The 17,335-nt window shown below is 43.7% G+C and overlaps 1 protein-coding gene across 5 annotated transcripts in view; it reads right to left on the bottom strand.

The window, feature by feature from the left end:
* Positions 1-17,335, bottom strand: part of LOC126293317 (molybdenum cofactor sulfurase 3) — a 151,285-nt gene that overhangs the window by 47,322 nt on the left and 86,628 nt on the right. For all 5 annotated transcript variants that reach the window (XM_049986465.1, XM_049986462.1, XM_049986463.1 and 2 more), the window contains one exon: positions 3,298-3,513. In XM_049986465.1, the coding sequence (XP_049842422.1) occupies positions 3,298-3,513 (216 nt within the window). The remainder of the gene's footprint in view (positions 1-3,297; positions 3,514-17,335) is intronic.

The following is a 17,335-nucleotide window of genomic DNA, read 5'->3' as shown; positions in this document are numbered from 1 at the left end:
ATTTGTCCCTATTTCACCCCCATATGTGGGTAATTTCGAAAAATCCCTTCTTAAACAATGTCTACTCATATAAAATCTATGCCATCTGTAAATTTCAAGTTTCTATCCTCAGTGCTTTGATAATGAGTCAGTGAGTGAGTCAGTTGGGACATTTTCTTTATTTATTTATCTTACTGCACACTTCTGTGAAACAAACTCATTTTCTTGAACATTAGTTGCATTGCTTGAGAAGATTATGCTGTATGGCAGCAGTGAGCAAAAGTATACTAGCAATCCCAATGAGAGAGATTTTAAATGCAAAGCAGGCAGACTCAGCTATTTGGCTAACTCCTCCCCACGTTGGTGTCACCTCAGTTTACTATCAGGATGCTTAGGATCTCGACGCAAGGTGCCTCATCTAATGTGCTGCCACTGATCTCTACTTCTCCCACTACCATCTGTTTGCCCACCACCACACCTGAGTGGCCAGTGTGTCTGAATGCCGTGTGGAGGACCTGGATTTAATTCTGAATGCTGCCAGGGATATTTCTTCACCGACTGTGATTTCATCCGAAGAGCGAGGTTCCAAAGTGAGGTCGATACCTGGCATTGAAACCACAAGAGAAGACGGTCACTGCGAGCCGTGTCGACAAACTAGTGACATCGGTGCAGTTGTGCCCGCAAATGTATCGCTACACCACTGCGACCGCTCTACTTGTGGCTGAACACAGTACCACTCGACCCCAGTTCGAGAGTGCCTACTAAGACGACAGCATCATCTTCTAGTACGCCAGATGTGTGATCAATCTGTTAGGCGGAACTCTATGTCAATGTTCTTGTTAAGTGTAAAATGCATGAGAGACTTGGGTTTTGTCTGTATCAAATGAGACATCAATTTTCATAGATTGTTGTAGATACTCTCTCAGATAGTTGAATCAGTAGAGCACTTGCCCACGAAAGGCAAAGGTCCCGAGTTCGAGTCTCTGTCTGGCACACAATTCTAATCTGCCAGGAAGTTTCATATCAGTGCACACTGTGATGTCCGGAATTAAAAAAGGGTGGTAATTTTTTGTTTTTTGTTTTGTTGAAAGGAAAGAAAGAAAAAAGGGTGAATAAAGGTGAAGGGAAGTGGTTCTATTTTTACTGAAATGAACTTATTGATGGACATCACAAAAATTTATTTTACCTATATTTTTTTTTACTCATCGAAGAGGACAACACAACACATATAAAAGAAATCATCACACTAATATTATCCACAGAATGATCGTTTCACAAGACACTTTATAGCTCGACTGACTCTTAAGACTGAACAAGACTCGACTGACTCTACTCTCTCTCTGCACCACAGCCTCTTCACGTCCCTCTGGACCAGAGATTTTAACTGTGATTAGCACGCCGATTATTTAATTAATCATACAGCCGCTGGGCGCGCGCTTGGCGCGTCATTTAAATGGGGTTAAGCACACACCGCGAGAGGCGTGGGCTAGCGGTGTCTTACAGGTATCGCCACAACACTCCACTGCAGAGTGAAAATTTCATTCAGTTTTAGAAGAGTCTTCCAATATACTTGATAAATAATTTATGTATGTCAAGAACGAGAGTAGACCACGTACTGAACTGTGTGATGCTCCGTCTGTGACATTTACATTACAGTGACTGAAGGGAACAGTGCCGGGTGATGATAAGCTCAGCTTTGACATCCTCAAACTGGCAGGAGAGGTAACAATAAATCACTTGGCAAAAGTATTTACTTCCTGCCTACACTATGCTTCAACCCCACCATCATGAAACAAGGCTAACATTATTTTGATACACAAGAAAGGACGTATTCGCAATATTAAAAACTACCGTCCTATCAGCTTGCTCTCAATTTTGTACAAAATTTTCACTAAGATCTTGTTAAACCGAATTAGTTCCACCCTAGACTCAGCCCAACCTATAGAATAAGCAGGATTCCGAAGCAATTTTAGCACTATTGGCTACATTCTGACCGTTAGTGAAGTGATAAGCAGACCGAATGAATACCAACTGCCTCTCTGCATTGCCTTTGTTGACTTTGAAAAGGCATTTGACTCCGTTAGCCATGTAGCTGTCCTCCAAGCTTTGAGTGAGCAAGGAGTGGGAGCAGCATACATTGAAGTGCTCAGGAAAATCTACGAGAATTCTTCAGCTTATGTTAACATCAGCGAATCAACTCAAGAATTCCGCATCGTGAGGGGTGTCAAACAAGGCGATCCTATCTCCCCAAAACTGTTCTCTGCTGTATTGGAAATGGCTATGTCAAAGCTGAGTTGGGAAGGTAAGGGAATTAGAATTAATGGAAGAAGGCTTACCAACTTGAGATTTGCTGATGATATTGTCTCACTGGCCAAAGACTTCGCAGAGCTCCAAAACTTAGTTATGGATCTTGCATCGGAATGTCAGCTGGTTGGCTTGAACATGAAACTTTCCAAAACAAAAGTAATGTCCAACAAATGGATCCCAGCTGCAGATGTGAAAGTCAAGGCCAGTCTACTAGAAGAGGTCAGTGAATAGGCCTACCTTGGCCAGATTATAAATTTGAAGGGAGACATAAGGCCAGAAATCTATCAACGCATCAAGCTTGGCTGGCAAGCATTTGGGAAGAATTCGAAAGTATTCAGATAAAAAATGCCAGTAAATCTGAAGAATGCAACTTTCCTATGATGACATATGGCTGCAAAACATGGACACTGAACTCATTTACGAAAGGGAAACTTAGGACAGCACAGAAAGCCATGGAGAGATCAATGCCGGGCAATACAAGAAAGGATAGGGAAAGGGCAGATGACATCCGGTCTGTGACGAAGGTTAACGACATCTTAGAGACAGTAGGTTCCCTGAAATGGCCAAGTTGCAAGAAGAAAAGACAACAGTTGGACGAAGCTAGTACTGGAGTGGAGTCCGAGAGAGCACCGGAGGCCTAGAGGAAGACCACCAGACAGATGGGACAAAGACATCAAGGAAATCGCTGGTAACACCTGGCAGAGAAATGCCCACGACTGTCCCACTTGGAAAAGACTGCTGAAAGCCTACCTGAATCCATGACTCGAAGAGACCACATCATTTAATGATTGAATTGGCTGGTGGTGATGATGATGATGATGGTGATGATGATGATGATGACTGTGTTTTCTGTTGTTGAAATATAACTGCACAGCATTTTAATGTTACTAGTAGAACTTTAAGCTCTACAAAATCAGAACACACCAGATGCCGTTGTACGTTAAACGCCTCACGACGAGCCCTACCCAGTTCTGTCATCACACTCCACCCCCAGCCACCGGTGCCACGTACCTGCGCCGCCCTTCCCATGGCGCGCGTCGTCGGCGCTCTGCCTCACCAGCCGCAGGCCGGGCCGGCCCAGAGCCTCCTGCAGCCAGCCAGCCGCCCCATCGCCGCAGTCCTCGGCCCGCACGCGGTCGCCGCACACTTTGCTCTGGCACACCGACACCTGGCGCGGCGCGCAACTCGCGTCGGTGTCTCCGATGCTGACGTCGAGACGCTGCATTCCTGGAACATGGTAAAACGATTCCAACTGAGATAGAAAAGAAGTCTACAGAATTTCCATTAATTATGCAGAAGCCGTAATATCAGCGCAGTTGAGCAAAATGAATTCCAAAAATATGTGCAAAGAGAGGCTGGGAATGCCTCGTTATCAACTATTAAGATACCTGAATATACTAAATGTTTTGTCCCCATACATATGTGAACTAATTATCTTTACATAAAACTATTGTGATCTTTTTTTATTAAATAATTTCCAGCATATGTACAGTACTAAGATCCAGGCCACCATGCACTGTTGTCATTTTTCGGGGTGCACTCAGCCTCGTGATGCCAATTGAGCAGCTACTCGACCGAATAGTAACGGTTTCGGTCGAGAATACCGTCATAGCGACCGGGAGAGCAGTGTGCTGACCCACACCCCTCCTATCTGCATCCTGCACTGAGGATGGCACGGCGGTCGGATGGTACTAGTAGGCCACTCGTGGCCTGAAGATGGAGCGACTATGCACAGTACTAAGAGTAAAGAGAAATGCGTGCTTCCTACTCGTCACCTACAGCTTCTTGCCCAAAATCCCAATACGTGGGAATGAAGATTTGTAACAAACTAAGAGGGGAAAATATAAATAAAATTGAGAGTATTTTCTGAAGATAAATAGTACTGCACCCTATTATTCAGTAAAGGGGTCATTAAATGATATTTGAGCAGGAAACAGCAAATGGAAATGAAATATGTAGCTCTACAAAGAATTCTTTTTCACGATGATTCAGTTTTCATGTAGTATGCAATATTAAATGATGTAACATAGATTACACAACACCTAAACACTCAAACTATAACGTAGATTGATATACTATAAGCCAATAAGTTACTAATTTAACTCATATGTTGTAAGACAATGAATTTCTGACGCTGCCGCATTCAGTGTGCAACAGATTATCAGTAGGTGCCATCAATACAATTTGGCCCTCATCACATTCACTGATTAAATAAAAGTGTTCACTAGAACTACAAGACAAAGTCTCTGGGACATAATTTCTGACAAGAATTTTTTTCTTCATAAATCATTCATTCACACATCCTATTTCACAAAGAGAGAGAGCCTTTTGGAGAGAGGGAATGAGTCACGTTATACATAGCTGACTACATCTGTAAAGTACAGTAACAACAAAGTGTGACTAGTGTTAATATGCTCACACTAATAATTATTTTTTGAATGAATTTACAGCAACATACGTAACAGAACAACATATGGTGGAGGGTATCTTGTACCACTGCTAGTCATTCACTTTACATCCATTGCAAACGGAATGAGGAAAAACAACTGTCTATGTTGTTCTGTACAAGCCCTGATTTCTTTAATCTCCTCAGACCTTATGAAGTATGTGTGTTGGTGCAGTAGGATCGTTCTGCAGTCTGTTGTAAATCCCAGTTCTCCCAACTTTCTCGATATTATTTCATGAAACGAATGTCTTCTTCCACCTCAGTTCACAAAGCATTTTCATAATACTCACATTTTGGAAACAACAAATGTTTTAGTATACAGTAGACTAAAACGTGTAATATTTCTTACGAGTATCGGTCACTATTCCATCCGACAGTATATCGAGAATATATCACTCACATATTGATCAAACCCACTGGTAACAAGTCTAGCAGGACGCCTCTCAATTGCTTCAATGTCTTCCACTAATTTGAACTAGAAAATAGTAGAAGCTGTCTTAAATATGTACATATCAAGCCATTTTAATAAACAATGATACTTAAGAGATTAATAGATCCATAATACGATGTCCGATAACATTAAAGTGACCCTGTCAAATGAATGAATAACCACCTTTTTCAGTGCAGGAAGAGGGTCTGTGAGGTTCTGGAACCTACTGACAGGGATGTGGAGCACTCCTCCTCCAGTTCCGTGGCCAGCTGCATAAGGTTTCTCAGTTGAGGATCCACGGCACGAGCAGCCTCACTGAGGTGGTCCCAAAGATTCTCTATTGGGGTTAAATCTGAGGAGCTCAGTGGCCTGGGGAGTACAGTAAACTTGTCCTGGTGCTGTTCGAACCACGTCCTGCTCGTAGATGCCATTGTGCAATGAGAAACAAACTCTGTGTAACAGACAACGTGGTTTCCAAGAATAGATGCATTCTCGTGTTGATCCAATGAGTCTTCCCGGATGACAAGTTCACCCAGGGAATTCAACAAAAACATTCCCCAGACCGTAGTGCCCCTCCTGCAGCCAGGACCTTTCTGATGAATGGGGCAGGGTGTTTGCTTTAAAGATGTTTCATGCCATACATGCCAATGGCCACATCTACATCTACATCTACATCTACATCTACATCCACATCCACATCCACATCCATACTCCACAAGCCACCTGACGGTGTGTGGCGGAGGGTACCTTGAGTACCTCTATTGGTTCTCCCTTATATTCCAGTCTCGTATTGTTCGTGGAAAAAAGGATTGTCCGTATGCTTCTGTGTGGGCTCTAATCTCTCTGATTAACCGATATGCAAATGATTAGCTTTTCAGAGTATTCACACAAGGTTGGCCCTGGTGGCGACACCTACAACGTGCTGACGTGAGGAAAGTTTCCAACTGATTTCTCATACACAAACAGCAGTAGACTGGCGTTGCCTGGTGAAACGTCGTTGTGATGCCTCGTGTAAGGAGGAGAAATGCGTACCATAACATTTCCGACTTTGATAAAGGTCAGATTGTAGCCTATCATGACTACGGTTTATCATATCGCTACATTGCTGCTTGCATTGATCAAGATCCAATGACTGTTAGCAGAATATGGAATCGGTGGATTCAGGAGGGTAATGCGGAACACCGTGCTGGATCCCAACGGCCTCGTATCACTAGCAGTTGAGTAGACAGGCATCTTATCCGCACGGCTGTAACAGATCGTGCAGCCACATCTCGATCCCTGAGTCAACAGATGGGGACGTTTGCAAGACAACGACCATCTGGACGAACAGTTTGACGACGTTTGCAGCAGCATGGACTATCAGCTCGGAGACCATGGCTGTGGTCACCCTTGATGTTGCATCACAGACAGGAGTGCCTGCGATGGTGAACTCAACGATGAACCTGGGTGCAAGAATGGCAAATCGTCATTTTTTCAGATGAATCCAGGTTCTGTTTACAGCATCATAACGGTCGCATCCGTGTTTGGTCACACTGCGGTGAGTGCACATTGGAAGTGTGTATTCATCATCGGCATCACCCGGCGTGATGGTATGGGGTGCCATTGGTTACACGTCTCGGTCACCTCTTGTTCGCATTGATGGCACTTTGAACAGTGGACATTACATTTCAGATGTGTTACGACTCGTGGCTCTACCCTTCATTTGATCCCTGCGAAACCCTACATTTCAGCTGGATAATGCACGACCGCATGTTGCAGGTCCTATATGGGCCTTTCTGGATACAGAAAATGTTCGACTCGGCCCTAGCCAGCACATTCTCCAGATATCTCACCAATTGAAAACATTGGTCGGTCAAAGGTGGCCGAGCAACTGGCTCATCACAATATGCCAGTCACTACTCGTGATGAAATGTGGTATCGTGTTGAAGCTGCATGGGCAGTTGTACCTGTACACGCCATCCAAGCTCTGTTTGACTTAATGCCCAGGCGTATCAAGGCCGTTATTACGGCCAGATGTGGTTGTTCTGGGTACTGATTTCTCAGGATCTGTGCACCCAAATTGCGTGAAAATGTAATCACATGTCAGTTCTAGTATAATATATTTGTCCAATGAATACCTGTTTATCATCTGCATTTCTTCTTGGTGTAGCAATTTTAATGACCAGTAGTGTATCTTCCTACGGTGAATGCCAAGATAACGGGAAAGTTAACTTTACAAGAGAGCATTCAGATTGCTTCTGGATTTAAACTATGGTGACCTGTAGCCGTCGTCCACTGATAATGGCGGGATGTTTGTGGCCACTGTGCCACACTGGATGCCAAAGCCATTAGGAATTGTTGGATGACAACTGGGTCAGTTGTGAATGAACCATGAGGATGATGACCTTTGTTCATGAAAGAACATCAGGGAGTGAATTACAACTCATTTCTAAAGTGTCGTTCAATAAATGTGCAGTCTTCTCATGTGATGAAGCATTATGTATTAATTCAGCAGAAGTGAACATTAAAATATTGAGTACAATCGGTAATAGTACATTTTCTCGAAGCCGTTAATACATTTACTCCTTACTGTTTTTAGCTCATGAGGGTAAAAATTATATTTAAAATGGACTGTGATGCACGTAATCACAATAGAAGAGACAGAAATAATTTTCATTCAGACTTTCCTCCTTGTCCACGGTTCAGAGTGGAGTCATGTAGAGTCAGCCTGTCATTCAACATTAACAGGGGTAGACCTTTTAGAAAATTTCACAAAATCATCTTTTTGGCTTAAAATGTTCTCTGGAATGTCTGCTTTATTGTGGTGTTCATCCCAAGTTTGTCATAAACTCTGTTGTCAAGTTACAAGGCAACTGTGTGTCCAAAAGCCATTCACAGCAGCAACAAAATGGTAATTTCAGTGATGGGCTAACAAGCATTATGGGAATTATGTACATGCTTGAAAGTGAGATCAAGGCAGCATGATACAATTTCTCCACAAACGTGGACAAAAAGCATTTTGAGCAAACCGAGGTCCATATGTCAGAAGCTGCCGAAGATGGCTGCAGGACAACAGTGGTCATAAGGAAGATGGAGGAGAACCTCCTTTTGGATCTGAAATGGTTGCTGTATAGTCCAGGGATTGCTGACTAGAGGTATGTGTAACATAACTACAAAAAAATGTAACCCAAAACTTTAAACACATTCTTCTCAAAATTGTCTCATTCAAATTTGTGGGAAACATAAGTTGAGAATGGTACATATTATTTCGATCAGAATTTGATACCAGCATTCTAAATTGACTTCACTATCAGTGTAAATCGCCATTTTGTGATATCTTCAAAAGTCTATTTTCAGTGCACGTTTTTGTTCTAATTCTGTGGACGAAGAAAATGATGCCCCCCCACCATTTTTTTTTTTTTTTTATACGTCACCATTTTGCTAGAACTTAATATTCAATATATGCTGATAGAAAATGGAATAAAGCTATATCATCAGATTTAGCATTACTTTTTATTTTACTTGACAAAGAAAATCACAGAAATGACCTATTTTTTATGTCTTCAAAGAGAGCTGCTGCCTTAAGTGATAAGTATAAAATCCTTGCCAAATTAAAAGAAAATTGAAAACATACTTCATTAGTTAATCTTTTTTAAAAATAACAGAAAATGTAATTGAGATACTGACAATATAAGGAACAGATAGATTGCTACTTACCATAAAGATGAGACATTAAGTTGTAAACAGCAGAACTGAAAGACACTTATGCAATAGCTTTTGGCCACAGCCTTTATCAGGAAATGTAAACACACACATTCATTCACACAAGAAAGCACACATCATGCACAAACAACCGGATGCAACTCTCATGTGGAGCAGAAGAGAGAGGGCAGAAAAGGGAAGGTTCAAAAATGTCTCTGAGCGCTGTGGGACTTAAGGACATGACAGGACAGAGGGGGCAGAAACTGGTGGATGGAGGGTAATAGAACAGTACGTTATGTTACTGTAGGTCAAGGCCAGAATAATTTTGAGAGTCGAGAATGTGCTGTAATAACATCTACCTGCACAGTCCAGAAAGGCTGGTGGTGCAAGGGAGGATCCAGATGGCTCTGTTAGTGAAGCAGTCACTGAAATCAAGTTTCACTACCCAAGCCATTTGGATCCTCCCCTATGATGTGTACAGATGGGATTTATCCTTACAATACATCCTCCACTTTGAAATTCCTCCGGTCTCATTCTACTGCAACCTACTGTCACCACACCCTCCACCCAACAGTTTACACTCCCCATGTCTTATTATCTCCTCTATTCTTGTCCCGTCACCCTCTGCCTACACACCTACCTGTCTTCCCTACTCCATGCCTCTCCTTTTTCACTTCCCCACCCATTCCCCACCCTACGGCCTCCTGACACTGCGCCTGTTGGCATTCTAATCTCTGCACATTCCACCAGACAGTGTTCCCCTACCACCACACACACTTGTATACTGTTATCCCTTCCCCTTACCCACCCACTACAGATCGCTGCTTCTGTTCCTCATAACTGCTGCATTACAGTCCAAGATGCCAGAGATGGAGGTCATGTGTGCATCAGGTGTGCTTTCTTGTATGAATGTGTGAGTGAGTGAGTGAGTGAGTGTGTGTGTTCCCTTTTCTGACAAAGACTGTGGCCAAGAGCCAATGTGTTTCTTTTAGTTGTGCCTGTCTGCAACATAACGTCTCATCTTTACGGTAAGTAGCAGTCTATTTTTTCCTTACATTGTTGATATTCCAGTATGGAGATTCCATTGTGTAGTTCAAAGATTGAGAAGTTCTGTTAGTTTCATGGCAAGTATCTGTGTTCTCTGTAAAACTGCTTATAATATTAATGTCCTATAAAAATAACTCACTATTTACAGATGTTGCTATTTTCTTTGAAAAATACCAATGTTGTCAGATAGGTATCAAGCTGTCAAGAAAAGATGAACAGCGGCTGTTTAGTACAACTGAAGAGGCATCAGGATTTTTTCCAAAGCAGCAGCTTCCTTCCAAATTTACTAGAACACCTTCAAGCAGTGTAGTAACCTGCCCAGATAGCTAAACACGTTAGCATACCGCTTCTGGGATTTGGGGGTGCACGCCAGCCCCAGATTGAATCCAGTCGGCAGATTAACAAGTGCCAGTGTCCCAGCTAGCCTGCATGTGAATTTTAGGTTGTTTCTCATATCTGACTTGGTGAATACTGGGTTGCTACTCACGGCCAACCACAGATACGTGACTCAGTAACATTTCAAAAATGTTCTCACACTTTGATGGGAATTATGCTATAGATGAAAGGGGTGAATCAGAGCTGCAGAAATATGTATAGGCAAATAGACACACAGGTGTTGAGCGCACAACCACCCAGACAAACTGAGATCCTACCGACAGTGTATCCTCGATGACTGTTCAGTGAACGTTGCTCTGTTTGGGCCTCCGCTGCACGTGCCTGGTTTGGCCAAGAAATTTGGGATCTAGTGGGATGAATATGCAGGGGCATTATCGTGATGCAGTTGCCAGTTTTTCGCCACCCACGTGTCTGGTCTTTTGCACCATGGCCATTTCAGATCACTCACATTTTATGTTCCACCGGAAAGACAGCCGTTGGTATGTTCGGCCCTGCAACAATCATCGGAAGAATCTAGGCTGGAGTGGGGAGCCTTATGCTCTGGGGAATATTTTTGTGGCATTCCATGTCATTCTGAAAGGCATAGTGGATCAAAACAAATAGACATCTATCGCTGGAGACCATGCTGCCCCATAAACAAAATTCACATTTCCTCTGCACAAAGACATCTACCAGCAGGACAATGAAATGTGTCACACAGCTCACAGCGTACGTGCGAGGTTCAAGGATTCCCAGAATGATTTTACTGTACTCCCCTGGTGACCAAACTCCCAAATTTAAACAATCTGTGGGACCACCGATTGAGCTTTTCGCACCACGGATCCTCACCTCAGAAACCTAGTGCAGCTGGCCACAGCACTGGAGTTGGCGTAGCTGCACATCCCTGTCAGTACCTTCCAGAACTTCACCGGCTTCTTCCTTCGTGTCTGCACAGCAAAAGGCTTTGACAGGTTGTCATGTTATTGTGACTCAACAGTGTAGGTTGACCCTACGTATGTACTGTGATGTGTGTTTTTCTATTTTTATGTAGCAGACAGTTGAAAACTGACACAAAATCTAACAGACATCATGCAGCTCAAAGTAAAAATAAATAAACTGCAGCAGAGATGTTAGGACGATTTTGTCGTTGTTGTGGTCTTCAGTCCTGAGATTGGTTTGATGCAGCTCTCCACGCAACTCTATCCTGTGCAAGCTCCTTCATCTCCCAGTACCTACTGCAGTCTACATCCTTCTGAATCTGCTTAGTGTATTTATCTCTTGGCCTCCCTCTACGATTTTTACCCTCCACGCTGCCCTCCAATGCTAAATTTGTGATCCGTTGATGCTTCAGAACATGTCCTACCAACCGGTCCCTTCTTCTTGTCAAGTTGTGCCTCAAACTCCTCTTCTCCCCAATTCTATTCAATACCTCCTCATTAGTTATGTGATCTACCCATCTAATCTTGAGCATTCTTCTGTAGCACCACATTTCGAAAGCTTCTATTCTCTTCTTGTCTAAACTATTTCTCGTCCATGTTTCACTCCCATACATGGCTACACTCCATACAAATACTTTCAGAATCGACTTCCTGCCACTTAAATCTATACTCGATGTTAACAAATTTCTCTTCTTCAGAAGCGCTTTCCTTGCCATTGTCAGTCTCTACTTCGACCATTATCAGTTATTTTGCTCCGCAAATAGCAAAACTTCTTTACTGATTTAAGTCTCTCATTTCCTAATCTAATGCCCTCAGCATCACTCGACTTAATTCCACTACATTCCATTATCCTCGTTTTGCTTTTGTTGATGTTCATCTTATATCCTCCTTTCAAGACACTGTCCATTCCGTTCAACTACTCTTCCAAGTCCTTTGCTGTCTCTGACAGAATTACAATGTCATCGGCAAACCTCAGAGTTTTTATTTCTTCTCCGTGGATTTTAATACCTACCTCCGAATTTTTCTTTTGTTTCCTTTACTGCTTGCTCGATATACAGATTGAATAACATCGGGGAGAGGCTACAACCCTGTCTTACTCCCTTCCCGACCACTGCTTCCCTTTCATGTCCCTCGACTCTTATAACTGCCATCTGGTTTCTGTACAAATTGTAAATAGCCTTTTGCTCCCTGTATTTTATCCCTGCCACCTTTAGAATTTGAAAGAGAGTATTAGTCGACATTGTCAAAAGCTTTCTCTAAATCTACAAATGCTAGAAACTTAAGATTTGCCTTTCCTTAATCTTTCTTCTAAGATAAGTCATCAAGTCAGTATTGCCTCAGGAGTTCAATTACTCACGAAAAAATGCTAATTTGTACTTTCCATGGTTGGTCCAAAATGTTCCAGGCAAATGCAAGAAATCTTGTTGTCAGAGGTCTTCTTTCCCTTCCCTCTTCCGTAGCTAAAAAGAGTATGCACACAGAAATGTTGTGCAAGCAAGTAGGTAAAAATTTTTGTACTACTACCGCCTTTGTCACACACTGCACACTCAAGCTGTTCCCTTTCATGACAACTAACGATGCTGGTATGTGGCTTGATAGATACTGTTTCCATTTACCACCATCTCTCAAAATATGTGTGAACATGGACTGATTCTGGTATCACTTATTAACATAATATTAAAATGGTCACTTTCTGTCACCTGTTGTGAACAATACAACAGCAAAATAACCATCACACACTTACTCTCACGGAAGTCAGTGCTGCAAACAGTCAGGAACAGCACAGTGGCGCTACTGGCTGCAGCATCACACAGGATACTCCTTGTTCCTGCTGTGCATCTCACATCACTTGCCTTCTCACAAGTATGCTACTCTAAAACTTGTAAAATGTAGGAAATTTTTATACATACACAAGTTATTACCGTTATCAGTTAATTTCACTACATAATTTCATTGTTCTACATTTTATTAATTTTTCTTTTTCTCTCAGTGCATTACACGGAACCACTTGGGAATCATGAATGAAAATAGAGAATTTTGTCTGAATGTCATAGTTCCCAGTTTCAAATAAATCTATATTAATTGTTTCCAAGAAATGAGGCAAAATCCAATCGATATTGCTACAGAGAAAAGTACAATGCTCACAATGAGACTTATTGTCACCTAGTGAAACTGTGACTCAGTGAGGAAAGTATGAGGACTGTTCAACAAAGAATGATGGTTCTTCTCAAGGTAGTCTCCCATGAATGTGACGCACATGGAAACCATTTTTTGAGAGGTCCTTCAAAATCACCTCCACAGCCTTTATCACTGCTTCCGATGATTGATAGTGCCTCCCACGACAGCATTTGTTCATGTCACGTGGGGCTGAATCTGGACTATAAGGAGGGTGAGGGATGAACTTCACGTTGGTTTTTGCAAGATATTCAGCAACAACATTGGCAAAATGCGGCTGTGCATTATTGTGGTGCAGCATCCACCCTGCTTCACGGAAATGTGGTCTTTTGTGCCTGATACGTACTTGCAATGTTTTCAGGACATCCCTATAGTATTGTCCAGTTACTGATCTATGTGCAGGTACAACATGCTGATAAACCATTCCAAGAATATCAAAGAATGAAATAACCATAACTTGCCCAGAAAAGCAACCAATTTTACTTTTTGGGGGGTTGGTGATTAACGAGATTTCCACACTGAGCATTGCTGTTTGCCCTCAGGGTCAAAATGATGTAGCCAAGTTTCATCAGCAGTGGTAAGAGCAGTAATTGGAGCACCAGATCATCTTCCTTTGAAATTTATTGTCTCCCCTCTTCAAACATTTTAAACCACCTCCGAGCTGCGCTGTAGGCAGGAACAGACTCTCCATGGGCCTCCTGTAACATTGTATAGGACTCAGCTGAAGATTTTTTGACAAAAGCAGAGTTTCAAAGCCGCATGTTGTTCCTCACGTGGTCCTCCATTGCAGTGGTAGGCGATACTGAACATGTCTGACCTTCACATGTGGGAACCAGGAGTCCCAACAATGAGACTACTACAGCATGTTTGTTGCACATTAAGCTAACAGAATATCATAAGATTAAATTTTTTAGCGGAAGAAATTATGACCACAAAAAATTACGATCTTTCTTTACTGAACAGCCCTCTTACATTAAAAACAGCAGAGAGGAACGAGGAATCGTTCTAGTGTCAGTACAGATCCCAAATGGCGAGATCTGTGACTCTGACATAGGGCATATACACTCTTGGAAATTGAAATAAGAACACCGTGAATTGATTTTCCCAGGAAGGGGAAACTTTATTGACACATTCCTGGGGTCAGATACATCACATGATCACACTGACAGAACCACAGGCACATAGACACAGGCAACAGAGCATGCACAATGTCGGCACTAGTACAGTGTATATCCACCTTTCGCAGCAATGCAGGCTGCTATTCTCCCATGGAGACGATCGTAGAGATGATGGATGTAGTCCTGTGGAACGGCTTGCCATGCCATTTCCACCTGGCGCCTCAGTTGGACCAGCGTTCGTGCTGGACGTGCAGACCGCGTGAGACGACGCTTCATCCAGTCCCAAACATGCTCAATGGGGGACAGATCCAGAGATCTTGCTGGCCAGGGTAGTTGACTTACACCTTCTAGAGCACGTTGGGTGGCACGGGATACATGCGGACATGCATTGTCCTGTTGGAACAGCAAGTTCCCTTGCCTGTCTAGGAATGGTAGAACGATGGGTTCGACGACGGTTTGGATGTACCGTGCACTATTCAGTGTCCCCTCGACGATCACCAGAGGTGTACGGCCAGTGTAGGAGATCGCTCCCCACACCATGATGCTGGGTGTTGGCCCTGTGTGCCTCGGTCGTATGCAGTCCTGATTGTGGCGCTCACCTGCACGGCGCCAAACACACATACGACCATCATTGGCATCAAGGCAGAAGCGACTCTCATCACTGAAGACGACACGTCTCCATTCGTCCCTCCATTCACGCCTATCGCGACACCACTGGAGGCGGGCTGCACGATGTTGGGGCGTGAGCGGAAGACGGCCTAACGGTGTGCGGGACCGTAGCCCAACTTCATGGAGACGGTTGCGAATGGTCCTCGCCGATACCCCAGGAGCAACAGTGTCCCTAATTTGCTGGGAAGTGGCGGTGCGGTCCCCTACGGCACTGCGTAGGATCCTACGGTCTTGGCTTGCATCCGTGCATCGCTGCGGTCCGGTCCCAGGTCGACGGGCACGTGCACCTTCCGCCGACCACTGGCGACAACATCGATGTACTGTGGAGACCTCACGCCCCACATGTTGAGCAATTCGGTGGTACGTCCACCCGGCCTCTTGCATGCTCACTATACGCTCTCGCTCAAAGTCCGTCAACTGCACAAACGGTTCACGTCCACGCTGCCGCGGCATGCTACCAGTGTTAAAGAATGCGATGGAGCTCCGTATGCCACGGCAAACTGGCTGACACTGACTGCGGCGTGCACAAATGCTGTGCAGCTAGCGCCATTCGACGGCCAACACCGCGGTTCCTGGTGTGTCCGCTGTGCCGTGCGTGTGATCATTGCTTGTACAGGCCTCTCGCAGTGTCCGGAGCAAGTATGGTGGGTCTGACACACCGGTGTCAATGTGTTCTTTTTTCCATTTCCAGGAGTGTAGTTGTGATCCAGCACCTGCAAATGAGCATCTCAGAAACAATGAAGCTAGTCCACTGTCTGTGCGCTGCTGTTGTGAGAATCTATATTTGAATAACAATGAAACCAAAAGTCAGTGACACGGTATCAGACATCCAGACCTCATCACAGAATATGGAGCTCGGAAGCTTTCCTGCTCGACAAAGTGGAACGGGTAACGATCTGGTGAAGCTACAAGTGTTTCAGAGCACACCATACAGCCACACACTGTTGAACACGGGCCTCTCTGCACCATACCTACATATTCACACGTCAATCTAATGACACAGTCAATAACTACTGCAGTCGGCACGGAATCATCGAGATTAGACTGAGGAGCAATGGAAATGAGCCACCCAGTCAGACAACACCATGTCGGCATTCGAGTCCGGATATGCCACTGTCGAGGCGAACAGCACCTCGAAGGGTGCAGAGCGCCGCCGATGCGGGCCAGCGGCAGTAGTACTGCGGTACGAGTGGCAGTCAGCTGAGCTTCCACAGGACCTGTGGTAGTAATCAAAGGCACCGCGACAGCTGTGGACTGCGTCGATATTATTGCGGACCACCTGCATCCCTTCACACTCGACTTCTTCCCTATGGCGATGGCATCTTCCAACATGATGATAACTGTCCATGTCACAAGACCAGAATCATGCTGCAGGGGTTTGAAGAGCATAGTATTTGACTAGTACTGATGTCTTGGCCACCAAATTCACCTGATGGAACATGTCTCACAACCTACCTGTCGACAATTTACGGAAATTGTGAGATCTGTGCATAGACATCTATATAGACATCGACATCTATATAGACATCTACATCTATATCTACATATACATTTACAACCATACTCTGCAAACTACTGTGAAGTGTATGGCAGACAGCACATCAAATTGTGCTACTTAAATGAGGGTTTCCTCCAATTCTACTCACGTATGAAGCGTGGGCAGAATGAGTGTTTGAATGCCTCCTGTGCATGCCATAATTAATGTTATCTTGCCCCACGACCCCTATGTGAGCAGTATGTGACAGGTCATTATTTAAAGTTGGTTCTCAAAACTTTGTAAGTAGAGTTCTAGTGATGGTTAACATCTATGTTCATGTGAGTGCCAGTTGAGTTCCCCTGTTAGTGCTGTTTCGTGTGGGTCGTACACATTTTTCAAAGACACACTATTAAGCAGGTGGCCTTAACAGAAATTTGAAACTGAAAGCAACAACAGGCAAGGAGATTCCATAACACCAAAGTTTTTCTCAGTGGTCCTAGAGATACTTTCAGAACTTTACACTTGGAAAACAAAGAAGGCATGTGTGTTAATGGCACAAATCTGACCAATCTTCATTTTACAGATGACACTGTACTATCTGCCCCAAATTCTGATAAGCTACAATTATAACTTAAAACAGCTAACAGAACTAATTACAGAAAAAGGTCTGAAAATGTAACAGTAAAATAAGGT

This window comes from Schistocerca gregaria, chromosome 10 (assembly GCF_023897955.1).
Source record: "Schistocerca gregaria isolate iqSchGreg1 chromosome 10, iqSchGreg1.2, whole genome shotgun sequence".
NCBI classification, from domain to species: domain Eukaryota; kingdom Metazoa; phylum Arthropoda; class Insecta; order Orthoptera; family Acrididae; genus Schistocerca; species Schistocerca gregaria.
This window is presented reverse-complemented; position numbering and strand designations above follow the sequence as displayed.